Source organism: Crocuta crocuta, unplaced genomic scaffold, assembly GCF_008692635.1.
Source record: "Crocuta crocuta isolate KB4526 unplaced genomic scaffold, BGI_CrCroc_1.0 scaffold141, whole genome shotgun sequence".
NCBI lineage: Eukaryota > Metazoa > Chordata > Mammalia > Carnivora > Hyaenidae > Crocuta > Crocuta crocuta.
In genome coordinates, this window is record NW_027527951.1 from 3,142,242 (window position 1) to 3,159,627 (window position 17,386).

Below are 17,386 nucleotides of genomic sequence, written 5' to 3' on the forward strand. Positions count from 1 at the left end.
AACTAACAGGAAATGGGACACGGTCTTCCCGCTTTCAGTGCAAACAAGCCGCTGATGAAGTGTCTCATCTAAGGAGATGGTAACAATAGAAACTTGAGTGCATGGCACCCTGAGCTGTCCAGGAACAGCCATTAACATTACCCCATTCAAACATCTCTTCTTTCAAGTGTGATCTGGCATGGAAAAAAAGGGACGCAATGATTTTCTCTACAATATTCCTGATAACTAATAATCACAGTCTGTTGCACATGTAGGTTAATTCTTTAAATTTAATCAGTCCTTTATAAAACGTCCCAATTAATTAGTAAAAGATGGCTTATTTTAATAGCCTTAAACATTGGTCGCTATTTAAACAAGACATTCTAAAAAAAAAAAAAGGCAATCACATAATAGTTTATAGTAATTTACAAGTGGATGGTATACATTTAGATACAGAGGTAGAAGTCCACTTTAACAACATTTCACTAATACACATTTACCAAATTCAAGGCACAAAATAGTTTGCTTTACAAAAAAATACTGTAAAAATGTCAATTGCTGTTCTACAATGTGAATAAAACTTTCAGAAGAATCTTTACACCCTTCCATACGTACTCCGTAGAATATGGTTTTTCCCCCTCGGTAATCCTAGTTGGCACAAAAATGGGGACTTTAATGTGGAAGTTCCCTATCTTAGAAACTGTTCCTTTGCGGAGCTGCTATGTATTCTAGCTACAAGTCCACTCAGAGAAATGAAACACAGCAACTTCCTGAGGAAAGGGCACTTTCTGTATGCAGCAAAATTCACAGGTAGAAAATGTCTGACCTTTGTGGTAACTAGGTCTGCAGAGTAACAGATCCTAAAGATTTCAGAGACAAAATAAAAAATTTGGCTAGCACTTTAGTCCTTATAACTTTAAGAGACCTGATTACCTTTACTGTAATAAACATCATTTACTTCAAATTGGTGGAGATTTCAAAATTCCTTTTCAAAAGAGCTGTACACACAAACACCATGAAAAGCCACGCAGGCTCTGCAAAACTGAAACTTAGAACACATGAGAAAATAGAGCACTATCAGTCCTTGAAGTTGCAAGGGCGTCAATTGGCTAGAGTTTAATTACAAGAATTAACAAACTCTATGGAGATTAAAAAGAAAAAAACCCATACAGCTGAAACACACTGTTATCATCTCTAGACTTTCTGCTCATTAAAAAAAATAATGGTAGCCTGGAGATGTCACACAGCGCTTGTCTAAAAGATTTGACAGGGTTTGGGGTTTGGCCTAAAAGGAGCCTGCTGGCAACAACGTAAGCTCACTTTTGCTGATCACGTTTTCCAAGTATTCTAGTCGGTTAATTTACACTTTATTATTTTTTTTTAAAAAGGTGATTTAAAAAAAGTCAACATGGATTTGGAATCCAGAGAATGTCAGTAATGCTGATGCAGATCCAGATCGGACTGAAACACCTCGATCGTCTTCTGATAGAAATGATATTCCGTACAAAAAAGATGGATTCTCAGATTCCATTTTTCGCTTCATTATTGTTTGTGGCTTGTTTTCTTTGAGCAATAAAGGGGTACATACACTTGTCTGCTCCTAGGAACCGATACATGCACACGACTGCTTCAAAAGGGAGGATGCTGAAAAGGGAAAGGTGGCCGTTAGGAAACGGGTGACGTCCCGTGTTGAGCTACAGGGGTGGGGCGGGCGTGGAGCAGACCCAGCACACCAGGGAGCCCCTCCCGAGTTACCTCTTCATAAACGTCACGATGTACATGAGGCGGGGCGTGCAGATCATGGGCTGATCGGTGAGGATGGCCTTCATGGCCTGCTTCACACAGTAATCAGGCTTCAGAGGGGGCAGAAAAGGCTCAATTTCTTTCCTGGAAGTTACACATTAGAAAAACGAAATTAAGAATTAACGCAAAGTAGGGAAGACTGGAAACACACATCCAAACATTAATAGTGAGGTTATCTAACGTGGGTTCATTTTGTTTTCTTCATCGTGCTCTTCTGTATTCCCCAAAATTTCCTACTATGAATACATTTTACTTGCATAGTCTGGAAAACAAGTTTTAAAAAAAAGCAAAATTGGTCTACTTTCCTGTAAAATGAGAAAATCGTGTTTTTAAAATGCCTTAAAATGTATTTCATATTTTTTCAATAGAAAAAGAAGAGGGTGTTTGGTATAAAAACACTAAACTCAAACATTATGCTATACTTTATTTCTAATATATTTCTTTAAACATTTTCGAAAGAGTACGTGCAAGTTGGGGAGGGGCAGAGAGAGAGGGAGACAGAATTGGAATCCAAAGCAGGCTCCAGGCTGTCAGCACAGAGCCTAATGTGGGGCTTGAATTCACGAACTGTGAGATTATGACCTGAGCCAAAGTTGGACGCTTAACTGACTGAGCCACCAACACCCCAACAACGCCAAACTTTTAGTGCTAAGTATTATTGAAATGATGGCGTCTACACTGGCATAACCTTCCTGAGTGAAGAAAGTCAGCTGTACACATTCTTTAGGCATTTTCTCGGTGTGTGTGTGTGTGGGGGGGGTTGTCTCTGAAACAAAGTGCATATAGACATCCTACCTTCAGCTGCATCCATTACATTACACATTGAAATAACCTAATAATATAATGTACTCCTTTCCCTTTTCATGGTCTCACCCCCGTTTTGGACACCTGCCATGATGCTAAATAGAAAACGGGGCTCCTTACACTCTTGGCATTTGGCTTCTAAGTATACAAGACGAAGAAACACACACACACAGGGATAGAGGCAGAACTTGAGGCTGGTCCCAGTCCAGACTAGGAGTCAGCCTGAGACTGGAATGACTCAAATCAAGCTCTACCAGCTTCCCAGCGCGGCCAGGCCTGGGATGTGTTAAGATCAGCCCTCACCAACAGGGAGCTGGTTCAGTTATCTTCCTTTGCCTTTCGAATTCTTCCCAGCAAAGAGCTCAGAGTAAGCATGTCTTCACAAGTATCCTATTAATGATTCGTGGGCTTGTTTACCGGCTTAGTTCAAGTCTGACGTGGCCTGACATTTATATTCCCATATGCCCCCCTTCAAAGGGGGTGGGGGTTTTACTTAGTTTTTAGTAAATCTAAATAGTTTTTCTCATTCTGTTATAATGAACTTACCTATATATACTCTCCACCAAAAGGAAGCTCCCAAATCTGGAGAGCAATTTTCAAAGGTCTTTTTAGAAGAAAGGCTTACTCTTTTGTGACAGTGACATTGTTTCATATCTGAATCAAAGTCACATTCATTTACCAATACTAATACTAAAACAAAATAACTGCTAAGGACTTAGCTTCTAAGGAAAATCCTGGCTATTTGTTTCCTTCTTGAAGCGGCAGTGAGACCAATTCCTTTCCGATGCTTCTAGATTAACTTCCTCCTGTTAGTATCTGCGTGGCACCGGACCCTCAGCTGTTAATCTTTTTCACTCAAACTTTACAAACCTTGACCAATGAAATGACAGGTTTAATTGTCAAATGATAGTTATAGTGCAAGATCCAATTCAACAAATCCTCCCAATATGGAAAGATGATTTCTAAAACAGCTTTTTTATCAGTAATAAGATAGGTTCTCACTGACCTGATACGGCAGCCTCTGAACATGCCCGTGTCTACAAGGTAAGGGCAAACCAGCGTTGTTTTAATTCCGTCCTTCTCAGCGGCCTTTAACTCATGGCTCAGGGATTCATGAAAACCCACCACTCCAAATTTACTGGCACAATAATCCTGAGTTCAAGGGGGAGAGAACAGAAACACTAAGTATGTGCACAGATCCCCCACCCACTGACCAAACTCAAGCTTCCCTGATCCTATTACTTTGGTTACATGTTTGATACAGAAGGTTACAGGTGACTAAGCAAAGAAAAGGAAAGCATTTTAAAAGAAAGCTATCTGATGTGGTTTGGGGCAGAAATAATATTTTCAAAGCAACAGCAGAAACAGATGAACACTTTTTGCCACATCGACCAAGTATCATATTACTTTGAAGAAATGACCACAAAGGATTCTATAAAGGCTAACAAGCTGAGGCTAAAAATGGAGAGAGGTTCACTTTGAAATGTCTGGAAAATTTACAGATGGCCTCTTGTTCAGTAAAGGAGAATAAAAATCCAGTGTGTTTAATTAATGCTACGAGAGCAAAGGCGAGTCTAGCTTAGGTTATTAAGTTGTTGTGGTCCACTTTTCTTTCTAGTGTAAAGTGAAGAAAATGATAACTATAACCTTGCAAACGTAAGCCAGACCTTAACCTAAGAACACACGGTATATGACAATAAACCATTTGTGTTAAAAAAAAAAAAAAAAAAAGAACACACGGTATAGAAAGTTCTCCTTCACCCCACTTGAAATGTAGGGGTGGAAATGTAGAACACGGAAGACCATCTATTATTCTGTGTCCTGCTGCGTATTTGCATGGGGTTTTTAATTTTATGCTATAGGCAGCCATAGGACAGACTGAGACACACTCACGTGCTTTATAATTTGCATGTGGTGAAGAACGGGGCTTGAGTCAGCCCAGATCTACAGATCTAACACTGCAAGACACCTCACATCTGCCGCAGCCATCTCCTCTGAGGAGCTGACACAGGATGGCTCACTTTTGGCAAGTTGACCAAAACAGAACGTCAACCTTTGGCCTCATTCATCTGGTTCCCGTGCCAGCGCCCTGCACGGTTTCATTCTCGACCCTGTGCCTCCCTGCCGTCATCAGGCAGAACTGCTAATGGAAATGGGGCACGTTGAGGACCAGTGCACCTACTTTTCCTGCTGCTGCTTTGTCAGACTAGAAGTGATTTTATGGCAGAGGATACTAGAGTTAGGCCTCAACAGCTGGCCCTGGTTACTGTAGAACATTCCACACACCGCACACAGGTAGAGTACTTCCATAAATGTATAGGCAGCAGGTACTCTTCACAGGAGTTTGGTACATTCGTCATGAGATAAACCAACTGAACGAAGGAAATGCTTTAGATATGACAAACAAACCTCAACTCCAGCAGTACTGAACAATCCCAAGGAACTTGCAACTGTCACAATATGACCATGATTAATCTCCAGCATTGTAGGAAGAAAAGCCTTAGTGGTCTGAAAGAGAAGGAAGATTCAAGCTTTAGAACGGACATTGTGAATTTCCTCTAAAAGCCTTTTAGAGATTACATGATGTTTTGCCTACATTTTGTTTTACCCACATTGTAAGAAATCTTATACATTTATTAAGAGAGAAGATCCTTTAAGTGTCTGGTTAACATAACACCGTATCATTGGTATGGCAGGCCTATTAGAAAGCCGTGACCAAAAGGACTGTAACACAAGAGCTTTGGGGGACAATCTCCAGAGATGAAAAGAAAGCCATTAGTCGAAGGCTCTTTATCACCTTTCAAGTGCTAGTAATCTGCTAATCTAAACTACTCCCAGGTCAGAGATCTTTTGATGCTCGTGACACTTTAACACAGCCATCTCCCGGTCTGTGAGAGGCCCTCTAGCTTACCCAAGACGCACCTTGTATGAATGTTTACCTTATGGCCATATCCACGCAGTACCAGAGCTGTGAATGAAGAGATCCCAGAATCATGTCCCAGCACCCACAGCGTCATTACCACCGTGTACTTACTGAAGGTAAAGTACTTCGGGATGGAAAAATGTGGGCTAGAAGTACAGGACCGTTTTAATGAAAACTGTGTCCTCCTATGCTGACCGCGCTGCCACGAGCTTACAGCGTTCTGAATGACCATACTCCTCTGTGGAGGCTGACCGGGAGTGACGTGCCCACAGAAGCACGTGACTGGCCAGTGTAGCCAAGCACATGGCCAAAGTTTCGGGGCAACAGACCAGGGAAGCACTGATTTCTTATTCACTAAACTTTTACTCTCCCCTCTGGCTCTTTTGTCTTCAAGATACAAGGCTGTATTAAAAAAAAAAAAAAATTACTTCAAATTGCTTAAGATGATCTACTAACTACTCTACCAGGCTCCCAACAGTTTTATAACCTGCTTCTTAAAAGAAAGCAGCAAAGAGCAATCTGTCTACTGTTGAGTTATATCCCATTGCCAACACTGCCTCCCCATGATTTACGAAGTTCAAAAAACCCAAACAATACACAGTGGACTTAAAGAAGAGTTGCATGACCCTCTCTGAGGATTTCCTGGCCAAGGGATCACCGACTTTTTGCATAATTACCTAATTTGCTACAATAACTTTTGTACAAGATCAAAAATGGTCATTCCATGTATTTTGAAGCCTTTCTGTGTTCCAATCACACACAACTGCCGGATGGATGTCTGTCAAGTGTCCCAAGGTCATCCCCAGTCTGCCTCCTGATGAGCATGCAACTCCCCCGCCCCCACCTCCTCGCCCATTTGTCTGGGCCTCCTCACTGAGGTTGCCCAGGGCGCGCTTCTTCTCACCTGTGAGGTTTTACCCGTGAATTCTTCTCTTCTCTGACAATCTACTCCCAGTGCCCTCCTATGTCATTCAAAGTGTAATATTAATCACGTTTACCAGTATTTAAACATGTCTATGTCACAGGAGCTTCCAAATAATTCTCTACTGGAGGTGGTGAGTCTTTATAGAATTCTGTACCACCTTGATTTTGTTCATATTTAAGACGCACGGTCGGTACCATTCACCATAACATACAATTACATGTTCTAGGGATTTTGATTTTGATTATTTTATATTTATTTGTCTGGGTCCCTCAGATGAAGCTGCAAGACGAAGCTTCAAAGATTATGGGAGAATTACTACCCTGGGATACCCTGTGGAGGAGAGAATGTGAACAATGTGCCTTGTGTACTTCAGAGAGCTGGCATGCATCTGCATGGAAGAGAAGACGTGTTTTAGCTGGATTTTACTTCTTTGCAGTAGTTAGTGAGAATGGCTAGGACAATTACGATAGTAATTATTATTTTGGTCTCCTTGATAGCCAAAAAAGGCAAGGTCTAGTACTTCAGGTCATTATAGGTTCAATTTTAGGCCCAATACCTTACATATGGCCATTTTATCACAGAATTACAATAAAGTAACATCATTAAAGAAGCATATATATTCCAGTCTAAATAAGAAAATGTATCCTTAAGTAATCAAGTCTGAAAGTCCTCTTTTATGTATCTGGTTATGATGAACTATGCCCAGATTAGCTAAAAAGTATAAAATTTATCCTTGATGTTATTCAGAGACCATTTCTAAGTATTAAAAGTTTGCCTGGTCTTGGAAGACGGGGATAGATTTAGTTCAAAGGATTAGTAGCAAGTACTCAATGCTGAATCCCAAGAAATGACACACAGTATAGAATGCTGGCAAGAACTCGCTGCTTAATTACCTGATGAATCCGAATCACTGACCCTGCTTGTTCACAACAACAGTGACCACTCGCTCCAGCTGGCGGCTGGCCCTGGCTAAAAACACACAGACACAGAGCAGGTTGGCTCTAATGACTTCCCCGTGCTCCTGTGTGACATTCGTTGTTGCCTGCAGGTGTCAAATGACTAATCCAGACCCCCAGCACCACCCAAAGGGTAGGTGATACCAGATTAACAAGTTCCTAACTGGTTTTTAAGTTTAACTTGTTGCATGGTTCTAAAACTGATTAATGACCCCTTCTGCTTTTCCTGAAATTAGTCCAGTGGTATTAACTTCCTCATTCAACAATTTATTTCTTGAACATCTATCTATCACACGCAGGTACTGTTTTATGATCTGGCTGCAATGGGGGCTGGTTCCGTGCCTGTCTCTCAGCAGAATTTACACTTACCAGCACGTAACTGTTTAGTCAGCACATCAAATAGAACAGTTCTAGCTCATCCAAGGGTTACTGTGGCTGCGTGTTCTAACACACGTGACTTGGGCCTGCTTTGCTTACCACCCACCCTCCCACCAAGTAGTCTGCAGGGACATTTAAGCTACTGGTTTTGTGTTTAAAGGAAAGAAGAAGAAGAAAGAAAGAGCAACAAAAGAATCCAAATATGACTAAGTGACTAAAATCTTTTCCAATTGTGGGTTGTAAACACTTTTCAGAGAAATATGCTTCACTTCGAGTAACCAGTAAATGTGATACAGGTTTTAAAGTTTTCTTTAGAGAGTAAAAAAAAAAATAGTGGTAGGTCAATGTCTAGTTCAAAAGATGTGATTTCTTTGCCTAATCAGGGACAAACATGACCTTCTGTATAAATGAAATCCAATGTGTCACTGCATTTTCTACATCCTCAGACAAAAGGCCTATCTTCTTTATTTAGGAAGCTCACCAGTTAAAGGCCTAATACAATCACAACTGCTATCAATGTTGAGAACAAACAAGATTGAGGAAACTGGGAGGTGGAAAAAGCTATCCAAGGCCAGCGTCAGCCTTGAAACCCAGACTCACGGTTTTCCAAAACTGGGGTCAAACACTCAGCTCCTACTGTGTGCCAGACAAAGGCAAGCCTGAGAGAAGAGCATTCACATTAGGACCACTGAGGTTTCTTTTTAAGCCCGAGTTTTCAGGGTTCGCCCTGGAGCCTGATCCACGTGACTGAGCACTAAGGCTGTTAATCATTTCCTTTGCTGCCTGAATGGAGGCAAGCAATTACTGCCCGTGCCTTATTTCCACAACCCAAGTCCTGCCTTGTGTCTGGGGCACATTACCAAATAAACTTTGATCAACACTAATTCTACCCCTTAGTTTACAAGAAAAATGCTATAAATGGGTGGCTAGAAAGCATCATATTTTCAGGAATTTTCCCAAGTAACCTGACTAGTTTTCTTTTCTAATTACTCCTGCCCTCAACAGTCTGGTAGATGACATCTGAGATAGAACAGCATATTCCGTCCTTGACACAGTTTGACAGCACAAAGAAATCTGGCACTTTGCAATGAATTATTAATGTGCACAAATATTGTAGCATGTATGAGATGGGGACCGGCAAAAGGTGAAGTGCTAGTTGCCATGACACCAGTCAGTTCAAGCTAAGGTTCGTGATCTTTGTCTCAAAGAGTCATTAAAAGAACATGAAGGGCAAATCTAAAAAGCACACCCAAGTGGCTTAAGTTTAAATTTACACGTCTGCCATCTTCGGTGAATCCGAGAGGGGCAACTCAAATAACTCACTGAACACCTGGACTGCTGTGTGATCCCCACTCGAAGGACGGATTACCTAGATCAGAAGTCACCACCCAGTACAGGGAGCGCTACAGAAAGTGCCGAGCTATTAGCTGGTGCCAATGGGGGCCGGCAAGCCACCTAGACGCTCAGCTGAAGTCAGAGAACTGCACTCCACTGCTACGTCTTTTTGTCCAAATGTCTACAAAACAGAGGACATGTAGTTCTTCCAGGAAAAATGGCTGACTCTCGATCTAGGGGGTCAGTAACCAATATGTGTACTTGTTGGCATGGTCAGTGGGAGAATTTAAAGTTGGAATGGACCTAGGGAGTATTTTATCTGCAGCAAGAGATAACTCTTATCTCTGGCTCCTCTGCCTCTGGCTAAAAAGTGTGGAGACAGACCTTTGAATACTCATGAGTAATTTTATCACATGACTCCAATACCATAATCTGCCACCAGCTGACGGGGTTGCTATGTGACTAAAAAGAAAAAAAGAGGGGGGGAGGAGAAGGACATTCAAACGGACACTGACATTCTTAGGAAACCTACTTAAACCTAATATTGCTACAGCTCCTCGGGGTTTTTCTTCAAAGCACCGGGCACTTTGAGAGATAACTGTAAAGGTCATATTTATAATATAAACAAGAATTCCTTAAACAGAAGTGTGACTGGACATAGACATGACATGTCATATCTCGAGAAATCTTTGGAAGTTAGGTTTACGCCACATTAACTTCCAACAGTTCTAACCCTACAGATCATTCCTGGTGCTCTTAATGGCACACAGCAGCGCAGAGCCTGTGGCTGCACTGTCAGGACAAATTAGCCTGAAGTCCAACAAAAAGGAATGTGAAGAAACGTGGTATCCAACAAAGTCTGGCTTTTGAAATTTCGAGATTGATGACATTTTAAAGGTGTGGGTAAAACACCCAGAATGTGTTTTCCGTATTTGCAAACCATTCCAGGTTAATGGACACGAAGGGAAAAGCAAAGTTAATTTCTCACAGTAGGAAAAAGGCCTCATACTGTACTTTTGTGTTTGTATAAATGTCCTATGGTCAATTCCAGAAAAAGCATCTTTGAAAAAGAATCATTCTAAGGTGTTTATCTCTCATTTGAACACCCCAAAAAACAGGAGACTTTCACTTCTAAAGAGGATCATAAATCATATTACGATGGTAAAAAGATTACCACCACAGCATGTAACAATAGTTTTCTCAAGTATGTGTAAGGCTTTTCAGAACCCCCTAATGAACGGCAGTACATGCACGATTTGACAACAAAAGTACAGTCAAGCCTCCACTGCACAAACACACCTGGCTGGACACGCTCACAGCCCCTCCACCTGCCGCAGCAACTCTGCTTGCTGCTTTGCTCCTTCTGCCTCTGTCGCTACCGGAGTAACTTATCTTTATCAGAATCACAAAGGAACATACTGCTTATTTACAAGGCTAAAATGACATCTGGTGGCACTCTTCTCTGAAAACTCAGTCACTGCTCCTGGAAAACTATGATTCAGTAGTCCAAACTATTGAAGGCACTGGGAAAATACAGTGAGCGGAGTTAAAAGGCTAATATGATAAATTATCAGCATGTTTAAAGATTGAAAAACGGTAACATTATACCNAAATAAGTACCCTTAATTCTGTAGATTTAAAGGTATCTGCTTGGTAAATATACTGGCCACCAAACTTTAGAAATTTCACTTTGACCACAGAACGTGATAGTTGAAAGCTTTCATTACAAATCATCTTGAAATTTTTTTTCATTATTTAAGTAATCTCTACACCCAACATGAGGCTCAAACTCATGACCCTGAGAACAAGAGTTGCACGCTCTTCTGACTGAGCCAGCCAGGGGCCCCATAAAAGTATCTTTAATTAGGAAGTAAAAACTAAACCTATACTGAAATATATTGATTGACTCTAAATATTTTAGTTGTATTTGACAGCACAAATTCTGAAATCACTGTAACTGAATGACAGTTTCTTTTCTTTCTTATTTGGTGTGTTTGTAGAGACAGGAAAGTCTCCAGGCAAATTGTGCAGCAGAGCCCCACGACACTGAAGCCTGGAACTACCCTCTGACTTAACAAAACATTCATCAAAATCTCTTATCTGATTGACACAAAATGTTCTGCTTTGGGGGCTAGAGGAGAGGCTAAAGAATATGTCATAACTGTTGAATTCATACCAATGTTACGTCTACTGTCCTTTTTATTACTACTTTGAGGCTTACAGGGATTAGTTTAACGTTTGAAGGCATCAGCAGTTAATGCTTAACACACATGCACTAGTACATTCCTACAGTTGCCCTGCAACCAAGAAGCTCATAAAAGAGCTGGGCTTTTCAAATGAACACCTAGATGATGACACCATGAGTTATTCAGCAAAAATAAATGCTTCATTAACTTGCCTTCCCACTGTTAAACCCCATGGGGTGAATCTACCTCAAGGCAGCGACTCACACATCAACATTCCCTCGCACCTTAGGGTTCGCTATGCAGAAATGCTGGAAAGGAGGGGACTTAAAACTCCAATCTCTCTGGAAAGTACACTGGTCTTCGGTCCCAACTTGCCAACCAACTAACCATCCTTGCTACTTGACCTCTCTGGATCTTGATCTTAAGTCATTTGCGAGACAAAAAGAGAAGGTTCTCCATAGTTTCTTTGTTCAAAAATGTTACAACGACTTAGATCCAATAATTTTTTCTTCGATTCCTACCACACATTTGAAATACGAGTTGTAACACTGAGGTGTAACTTGCATAAGACTCTTGTAAATGACTCAATCTGGTATCAGTTCCATTAGTGTAGATGCCAGCATCTGGCGAGCAGTAAAAATCTCTTCATTAAACGTTTATGTGATGTCATGACTGTGCCTTTTGAAATAATGGAACTTTAATTCAAGCCTCTCACATATTAACAAAATTACACATTATCTACAAAACATCAGTTTTCTGTGTCTTGGCTGAATTCAGGGAAGCTCAGTATTTAGAAGAAACTGAATGCGGAGCACGGTTCCTGAAGTGCTGTCTTCCCTGACCCTCCCCCTGGCTGAGTCCCAGATGATCAAAGGAGTGTTCCATGATCTCCTTCAAGCTCAGGCCCCTTTCCCTATTTAATAACGCTCTACGGAATAATGAAAATAACCCACAAAATTGCTGCCAAATAGTCTGCTAAACAACACGTTGTCATTAATCCCTTTGCTTTGCCCCAAACTCAAATCACATCTCAGAACTTGTAATAACGATAGATCTTCCAAAGGGCAGAGGCCCCGCTTCTGCTCTAGTGACTAGTAACCATTTCCAGGAGGCATAAACACTGCACACACAAGCTCGGCCACTGCTCAGGCCCTCTGGAAGGCCCCAGACTCCTTTGTCCCTCTGCCCCTATTCCCGCTGCATGGCCCAGCAATGTCCCCATGATCACCTTCCATCATTCTCTGTATTTCGTCTATGTATATAGTTTACATCCTCCCTTGCTTCCTAGTTTGCTTACTGTGGAATCTTCAAAAAAATTAAAATCTTTACATAAGTAAAAAACATAATCAAGATGTTGCTTCTGAACACTTACCTTACTCTTAAGCATGCACTGTAACAGAATTTATATATAGACTTAGAGATGAGGGTCTATGAGGTCTCTATTGTGGTAGGCGCTATTAAAAACTGAACGTCGGAAAGAACATGCACGTTAGCAAATCAGGTTCCACACTGATGACTGTTTCTAATCTTTAGTTCTCATCGTGTAATGACATTTTCTAGGTTCAGAAGGCATTTTGAACTTAAAAAAAAATTCACAACTTAAATTTGGGCTCAAAAGCTCATCCGTCGTAGCTTATATGTCAGCACCTTCGAACTACCACTCCACTGCTAAATTAAGAGATGTCTTCAAGGACAATGATTGCTGATCCAGCAACTGGTCTGGTATATTCGAGGTTCCTCACAGAAGAACAGAAGGCAGCACTAATCACTTACCAATCACAACTCTGGCTAAAACCACCTAAAATGTTCCTAAACTGCAAAAACTAAAAAGAAAGACCTCCTCTTAGGTACAGCAAGTGTCTGAGATAATCATGCCCTCCATTATCCGACACTGGATGCCAATGGTATGCCAGGGGCCAGGAGCGGAGGAGGGGGTATACGCGACAGGCAAGGTTGTAACCTATCCTGGGCAGGGAGAATGTAGCTCTTCAATGCATGGTCTTGATTTTGTTGCATGAGGCTTAGGGCTTTGGAAACTCCATCCTGGGCATGGTGGCCAAGGGGAATAGTGAGCAAGAGAGCACCTGCACTCTTCCTTTTAGATACTGGACCGGAATAAAAATAATCATCATCTTAGACTAGGATTGGAACACAGAGTGTGTGGTCTGGCATTTCTCTTGTCTGCGAGATTCCTAAAGGGCTGATTAGCTAAGGAAAGAAAAACAAAAAGGCAAGGGGAAGGAGAATATTGAGAAAGTGAGAAGGAAAATGCGTATTCAAGACCAGTTCCTCTTCAAACTTTGACGTGCCAAAGAATCACCTGGGATCCAAGTCGAATACAGATTCTGACCCAGTAGGTCTGGGAGGGGGTCTGAGAGTCCACTTTTCTAATGTGCAGCCTGCCAGATGATGCCATTGCTGCCGCTGCTCTGGACCACAGGCTGAGTACAAGGCTCTAGCGAGAGCTGAGGAATCTGTCTACTCTAAACCTCAAGTGGCTTCAGATCAATTTCTCCTAAAATCTCAGCAGAACTGGAAGATTAGGTTTGCTACCCTCTATCCTACCGATGTTCTCTGAACCCGGATATTAAGGGTTGGGAAGCCCCACTCTCCGCACCATTCCAACAATGTTTATAAGATAAAGGCTGGTTCAAACCAATGTCAAGGGCTCCCGGAGCCTTCTATAGACAACTATGAGAGTTTACAAACTGATTCTCTGTATATTTGCCTTGGATCCATTTTTAGCACTAGAAAGCCCCACTGCTGTTGTTTTGAATGTTTGTGTCCCCAAAATTCATGTTAAAATCTGATACTCAATGTGATGGCGTTAGAAGGTGGGGCCTCAGGGAGCACTCAGGAATGGGATCAGTGCCCTTCTGATAAAGGCCCCAGAGAAACCCCTCACCCCTTCAGCCATGTGAGGTTTCAGCAGACAGCAGTCTATGAACCAAGAAGTGGGCCCTCACCAAATGCCAGACCTGCTGGCACCCTGATCTTAGACTGCTGGCTTCCAGAATTGTGAGACAGAAATTTCTGTGGTCTATAGCCCACACAGTGTATGCCATTCTGTTACAGCAGCGCAGAGGGACCAGGACACGCCCTTAGCCATTAGAACAGGCTCCCAAACAGAGACCTAGAAGGCTTCAAAGTCTTCTCTCTGCATCCACAGAGGCTCTGAAGGCTCAGCTTTCAAGACGAGGAATTACTTATTCCACCTCAGCCTTTACCTTTTCCACTTTTCACATTTACCTTTCAGAGGCTTTCATGCTTTGGTAGGCCCAAGAAAAAAACCCTACCTAGGAAAAAATCAGCCCTTTACGAATCAGATGCTGGGGCCAGAAGTTTGGACAACAGCAGCTGCGCAAAACTGCCTAATTCTGAAAATCCATGGTTAGCATTTCCAAAGGCAAAGTTTATAGAGTTATCTGGAATTCTAATCCCATAAGATTATTATGTAACAGAATAAAAGTTTTACATTTTCCAGGAGATAAGCTTTAAAACAACACCAACAAAAACAAAAAACCATCCTGTTACTGACACTATGGTACCAAGTATTTCTAGAACATTGTGTAGCCAGTCGTCGTGGAGGTGCCGCCTTGTTTATTCACTATGTTTCGTGTCCAGCTTGTCAGTGCAGACATGTGAACCAGGAAAAGCAAGGAAGCTAAGTGACCAAGGATATCCTACAGTCTTCTCAATGAGGTGACTCTCTCAGATGCAAACCATGGAAAATTACAGAAAAGGCAGGGAAAAACACATGAACTGGGCTTTAGTAATGAAATTCTGGTGGGGTGTTGGTTCTTTAGTCTAGAATTTTACATTCTTGTCTAATTTATGGAGCAAACTTTCTGGGGATATTAAGCTAGGGTTCGTTAGTCATTGCTAAATGAACTATGCTAGTAAAATAAAAAAAAAAACAAAAAACAATCAGCATTTGAAGGTGGATTCTTTCATTATACCACAGGGCAAAAGCATAAGTGACTCACAGAAGAAAATCGACAAGGAGCTTTGAACCTGTGGCCCAGGTTAGTATATGTAGAAGTTCTAAACTAAAGTCTTAGCATGAGGGTCTGGGTCCTAGCTGCTTCTTTCCCCAGGGGTGACCTTAGGCAATTCCTATAACCTCCCTCTCGGTTTGTTTCCTCATCCATAAAAATGGGGATAATGGCTCTCTTTAATTCAGGGTTGCTTTGAGGCTCAAATGAGAGGAGAGTGTTTATGAAAGGGTCTGTAAAATTTAAGTGCTATATAAAAGTATGGTAAATGCACTCAAGACTCATTAAGCGTATATTTACAGGCTATTTTGGTTACAAGTGCCATCTAATTTTGGTGATGTTGTTTCGTCAAGTTCCTACAATTCCTGGTTCTTACTATGTATGGCTCCCAGGCCTCCCTGTCTTCCACACAGCACCAGACCACGCTTCCGGCAAACTGCCAGGAGCTGGGCACCAGAAGCAGCTTCAAAACCATACTGCTAAGCAGCTGCTTCAGCTGCCCAGCCCCCTCCATCCAGAATCCCAGATGATGCTGGGAAACAACAACGCTTTCCAGTAACACCTCTTCTCCCATCCTCTCCTCCGCTCCCCTTTTACCAGGATCACAAAACAACTGCTGAAAATAGAAATTACAACGCTTGACAGAGAAGAGTCCAGCAAACGTAAAAATATGAAAAGTTAGTACAGAACTCTTTGAAGAGGATTTATTACACCTGATGTTTCTCTTTCCCAAGAGATTATAGAACTATCCCAGTTTTAAAAATCCTTGGAAATCAGTAGGGGGCAGTATGTTAAGTGTAATTTGCAGGTGGGAAAATTCAGGCTTTGAATTTTAAGTTTCAGTTGTCCTCAAAATACCCATGTGCTTACATAAGTTATACCACAAATATTTTCCCAGTTACACTGATTTGGGAAGTGTTATTTTGAGCCCCATTGTTTAGAATAACACTAAGAAGCTGAACCTTGTTAATATTTAAAAATTCCAGTACTAAGCTATTTGAAAGAAAGGCAAGAAAAAATCACATTTTTATGCAAGCAGCAAATGAGAGAGAAACGGCAGTTTCCTCAAACCAAACCAAGCAAAAACAACAACAAAACCACCACAAAAAACAACCTTCACAATGTTAACACCATTGCCATCTTTCACACATAACTCTGTGCGATCTTTGAAAGTTTCACAGACCAACTTAATGTTTTGTTTCCAAATGTGAATTCATTGTAAGTGGCTTGTCAGTTGGGCTAATTTGACAGCACTCAAGGCTGTGGCAGTAATTGCCCTGACTTGTTAAATATTCTAGCAGCATTTGCTGCAGTGTTGAAAGTTTTATGATCATTAGGAGAGGATATTCAGTTTTCTCCCCGTGGTTCACTTAATTTTAGTCTCAGAGCATTTAGGAAAATGGTCCCTGACAGGTGTGAACTTGATTTCTAAGAGAATTGACAAATAAAGTAAAATGAAAAAAAGGAATCCAAGAATGGGCCATGCTGGGTAAGATCAAGTGAAAGATGTAAGCGTTCCCTGTGTTGAAAGGCATACCCTCCCGGGCTGGGATGGCGAGAGCCTGCAAACCCAGGCCGACCGGAACTGACTGGCTGGCCAAATGTGTCAGGGTAACTGTGACTAAATCCTATGGCCCTGCTCTGACAATCTTTACTCTAAACAGTGGTATCTACGGTGTTATGTCACAACATGGGGAAGTTCTGGAAGGCCGGCCTGCTACAAGGACTGGCTGTGCGCTCTCCCTGCCTACCACATATTTTCAAAGAAAGAATTACAAGATACCATCCTCTGAGCTATTTTCCCATTATGCTTACAAGAGGCCTCAGCCTGAAAGGAATCTTTAGGTCAGGTAATAGAAACTATAAAAGGTTAGTTCTTTGAGGGGCACCTGGGTGGCTTAGTCGGTTAAGCGTCCGACTTTCGCTTAGGTCATGATCTCGTGGTTCGTGGGTTCGAGCCCCGCATCGGGCTCTGTGCTGACTGCCAGCTCAGAGCCTGGAGCCTGTTTCAAAGTCTGTCACTCCCTCTCTCTCTGACCCTCCCCTGTTCACGCTGTGTCTCTCTCTCTCTCTCTTTCTCTCTCTCAGAAATAAATAAAAAC

The 17,386-nt window shown here is 41.7% G+C and overlaps 1 protein-coding gene across 1 annotated transcript in view; it reads right to left on the bottom strand.

Annotated features, from left to right (window-relative positions):
* Nucleotides 1-255: 255 nt before the first annotated feature.
* Nucleotides 256-17,386, bottom strand: part of RDH10 (retinol dehydrogenase 10) — a 26,999-nt gene continuing 9,868 nt past the window's right edge. The window contains exons 3-6 of the mRNA XM_077752438.1: nucleotides 4,996-5,094; nucleotides 3,593-3,738; nucleotides 1,735-1,866; nucleotides 256-1,623 (exon numbers count right to left, since the gene is read on the bottom strand). Coding sequence (XP_077608564.1) covers nucleotides 1,500-1,623; nucleotides 1,735-1,866; nucleotides 3,593-3,738; nucleotides 4,996-5,094 — 501 coding nt within the window. The 3' untranslated portion in view covers nucleotides 256-1,499. The remainder of the gene's footprint in view (nucleotides 1,624-1,734; nucleotides 1,867-3,592; nucleotides 3,739-4,995; nucleotides 5,095-17,386) is intronic.